The sequence below is a fragment of the Cavia porcellus genome, unplaced genomic scaffold (genome assembly GCF_034190915.1).
Source record: "Cavia porcellus strain 051 isolate PalLab524CR breed Dunkin Hartley unplaced genomic scaffold, mCavPor4.1 scaffold_8, whole genome shotgun sequence".
In the NCBI taxonomy this organism is placed as follows: Eukaryota; Metazoa; Chordata; class Mammalia; order Rodentia; family Caviidae; genus Cavia; species Cavia porcellus.
Window position 1 is genome coordinate 46,356,214 of NW_026947491.1, and position 3,684 is coordinate 46,359,897.

The 3,684-nt window shown below is 36.0% G+C and overlaps 1 protein-coding gene across 1 annotated transcript; it reads right to left on the minus strand.

Annotated features, from left to right (window-relative positions):
• LOC100724409 (olfactory receptor 6C70-like) lies at positions 1 to 939 on the minus strand. The gene has a single exon (XM_003476231.2). The coding sequence runs from the start codon at positions 937 to 939 to the stop codon at positions 1 to 3; it is 939 nt and encodes a 312-aa protein (XP_003476279.1).
• Between the last annotated feature and the right edge of the window lie 2,745 nt (positions 940 to 3,684).

Here is a 3,684-nt window from a genome sequence, read left to right on the forward strand (position 1 = left end):
TTACTTCTCTGAATCAGAAAATATCTTTCTAAATACTGCTTTGCAGGCTTGCTTAACTTGCTGATTCCTCAGAGTATAAATGAATGGGTTCAACAAAGGGGCAACTGAAGTGTTGAGCACAGCTATTCCTTTGCTTACAGTAATTCTTTCCTTTGCTGATGGCTTTATGTAGATAAATATGCAGCTACCATAAGTGATAGAGACAACAATCATGTGGGAACAACATGTGGAGAAAGCCTTTTTCTTTTGCTGAGCTGAAGGGAATTTTAGAATTGTCTTGATGATGTGAGAGTATGAAAGAATTACTAATAATAATGTGACAATGATTATCACCACAGCTAAGAAGAAAGCAATGGATTCTAATAATTGTGTGTCTGTGCAAGAAAGTTGTAGGACAGGAGAAGCATCACAAATGAAATGATCAATAACATTTGAAGCACAGAAATCCAAGTTGAGCACTAATGTCAGTGGAGGGAAAATAACCAGGAATCCAGTTAACCATGAACTCAGGACAAGCTGATGGCAAACTTTGTTGCTCATGATGGATGTATAATGCAAAGGTTTGCAGATGGCAACATAGCGGTCATAGGACATGGCAGCCAAAAGAAAAAACTCTGTAGCTCCCAAGAATATGTAAAAAAACAACTGAGATATACAACCATTATAGGAAATTGTCTTTTCCCTGGTTATCATGACAATGAGGAATCTGGGAATGCAAGCAGTTGTGAATGAAATTTCAAGTAAGGAGAAATTACGGAGGAAGAAATACATTGGGGTCTTGAGATGGGAATCCAGCAGGGTGAGGGCAATGATGGTGAAGTTCCCTATCATACTTAATATGTAATTTAGAAGTAGAAATAAGAAAATTACAATTTGTAGCTGAGAATTATCTGTCAATCCCAGAAGGATAAACTGTATCTCTCTTGTATGGTTCTTCATTTCTCCTTTGTCATTTCAGTGAAATTCTAGAAATAAAAATGCATAAAGCCAAACCACATGAGTAGGTGTATATCTAAGAAAAGATACACTCCCATCATACCCACTTAAGATACAATTCTCCAAAAATGTAAAAGTTATGATACATAATTCTATAACAGAAACTTCACTAAAGTTTAAAAGTTCTGTGGAAGGGAATTAGCTTTTGAAAACTGATTGCAAATCCTATACCAGCGGATTATCTTCACCCTTTCAGTTCAAATTATCAGTTATTTGTAAGCAATTAAAATGTGTCCCACTGATAAACACGTTAAATAACATTCTTGCATCAGGATTTAAAAGTTATCAGTTTTAAAATTAATTTCATCCAAAAATCATTGTGCCAAAATAATGAATTAAAACCTACAGTTAGATTCTGAACCTTTAAATTTCAAATGAAACTGACAGTTCCAAGAACCCAACTTTTACCTTTTGTAACTTCTCTGTAAACTCCTGTTGAAGACATAAATACCTGAAAATATGTTCATATCACAGAAATAAGTACTGCTTGATTCTAAGAAAGTTGAAAAAGAATATTAAGCACATACAGCCACATTTATGAAGTAAAAAAATACATAAGAATCTATTTGAGTTCAATATTTTGCTAAATGTAACAAAAATCAAAATAATAAAGTGGGAACAGAATATACACTGCATGTCCTCACCATCTTTATGCAGTTACACTTAAGAGTGTAAATCCATTTTCCACATGTAATATTATGAGAGTAAAAAGAAAATAAAGGTAATTTCTTATTACACTGCCTCGTATAGCAATGATCATTTATATACTTGAGTGAAACTCAGAATAGAACTCACCTAATTTATTTCATTGTCCAAATTCTAGTGTGCAACCATAAGAAACTATTAATTATGAAATATGTACTGATTTGGAGGGAGTAACTTCATTCTTAGAGGGTATTATGTTTGTAATCCTTGCTTTCTAGAGAACCAAAGAGGAAAACAGTAAATATAAAGCAAAGTGTAGCCAGAATGGGAGTCTGTTCAGAATTATAAAATGAATTTAACACTAAAAGGTTAAACTTTGAGCAGCCCTTCTATTGATTAAGGATAAATTTTTCAAAGCTAAACTTAATATCAGAAATCAAATAATGGAACATAAGTTAGGAGTTTAGAATTAGACTCAGAGATCTTGTAGAATTTTTATTTATTGCTTACTACTGGTTACATAGTCTTGGGAAAATGAGTTTTCTCATTTTAGTTTTATGTCTAAAAAAATTTTGATCTCAGTTACAAAACTCAAATGAAGTGCACACAGAGGATATCAATGTCTAATGACTGCTTCATACCCAGTGAACAGACCAGTCAATGTCCACAAACAGTGTCAACCGGTTTGTGCTTATCAGGTTATAGGTAGTTATAGGTATGCCACAGGTCACCAATCGCAGAAGTCTGCTGAGAAATCTGGGCTTCTGGGTAGTAGAAATATGTTCCATTTTAATTATGAAATAAATTATGTAATTTTTAAAAAAATCATAATTTCATAAGAAGATATACCTCTTATTTATCAAACTGCAGTATTTAATAAGGACAGAATGTGTTTTAAATTTTCAATTCCAAAAAGGGACATGGTTGAGTTTCAGTTCACTTATAGGATGCAGCAAAAGACACCAGGAAGGAATACTGTAGGAAATTGCATTTGTAGCATTATTCCTAAACATGGACATTGTTTTTCAGTAACTCTGCTTACATATTTTCAAAATTAAAGAATTAATTACCTGAATTAGTATTCATCTAATTTTTTTCATTCTCCAAATTCTAGTGTAAAATTGTAAATTGAATAATGTGTATTTGTGGTAAAAAGACAATATTAGAAATGAGAGAATGTATGCTCACTTCAGAGGTACATATACTAGACATGAGAAAGTGGAGAAAGTAAAAATGTTTTTAAATTAAAAAGTTAAAGCTGGGCATGTTGTTGCATGCCTGTAATCCCAGAGATTATTCTGGGGATTGAGATAAGAGTATTGAAAATTGGGGCCTATGTGAGTAATTCAATTAGTCCATATCAAATTATAGAATGAAAAATGAACTTGGAACATTGTTCAGGGGTAGAGTGCTATCTTAGTGCACGTGAGGCCCTGGATTGAGTCCTTGTTGAAAGACAGAGAGAGAGAGAGACAGACAGAGAGAGAGAGAGAGAGAGAGAGAGAGAGAGAGAGAGAGAGAGAGAGAAAATGAATTAAAAATGTAATGGTGACCTCACTCAAACAACCTCAACAGCCAAGGGAGCCTTGGCTGTCACTGCCCCTCACCTACATGACCTCAGCACCTGAGGGAAGCCTTGGTCACTCTTCCTCCTCATCTGGGTGAACTCAGTAGCTGAGGGGAGCCTCAGCCACCCCTCACCCACACCAAGAAGACCTCAGCAGCCAATGAGAACATCAGTGACTCTTCCACCACCCACAGTACCATGGTTGGCTGGTGTGAGCCTTGCTGACCCCTTTTGAGACTCAGAGATCCTTGGCAGGATGTTGAGAGCATGGTGAGTCTCCCACCATGCAGAGGACCTCAGTGGGTTGGCAGGAGCCTTGGTAAACACTCCCCACACCTGGATGACTTAGAAGTCTAGAGAGAGCATGAGTAAGCCTTTTTTCCATACAAAGAACACTGTGTGGGCTGGCAAGAGCATGAGCAAGGCCTCCACCCACCCAGAGGAACCTGGCTGGGCCTGTGAGACCCCAAGTGATA

Coding starts and splice junctions, on each gene's coding strand:
- LOC100724409 (XM_003476231.2), bottom strand. CDS start 939: ATGAAGAACCATACAAGAGAGATACAGTTTATCCTTCTGGGATTGACA.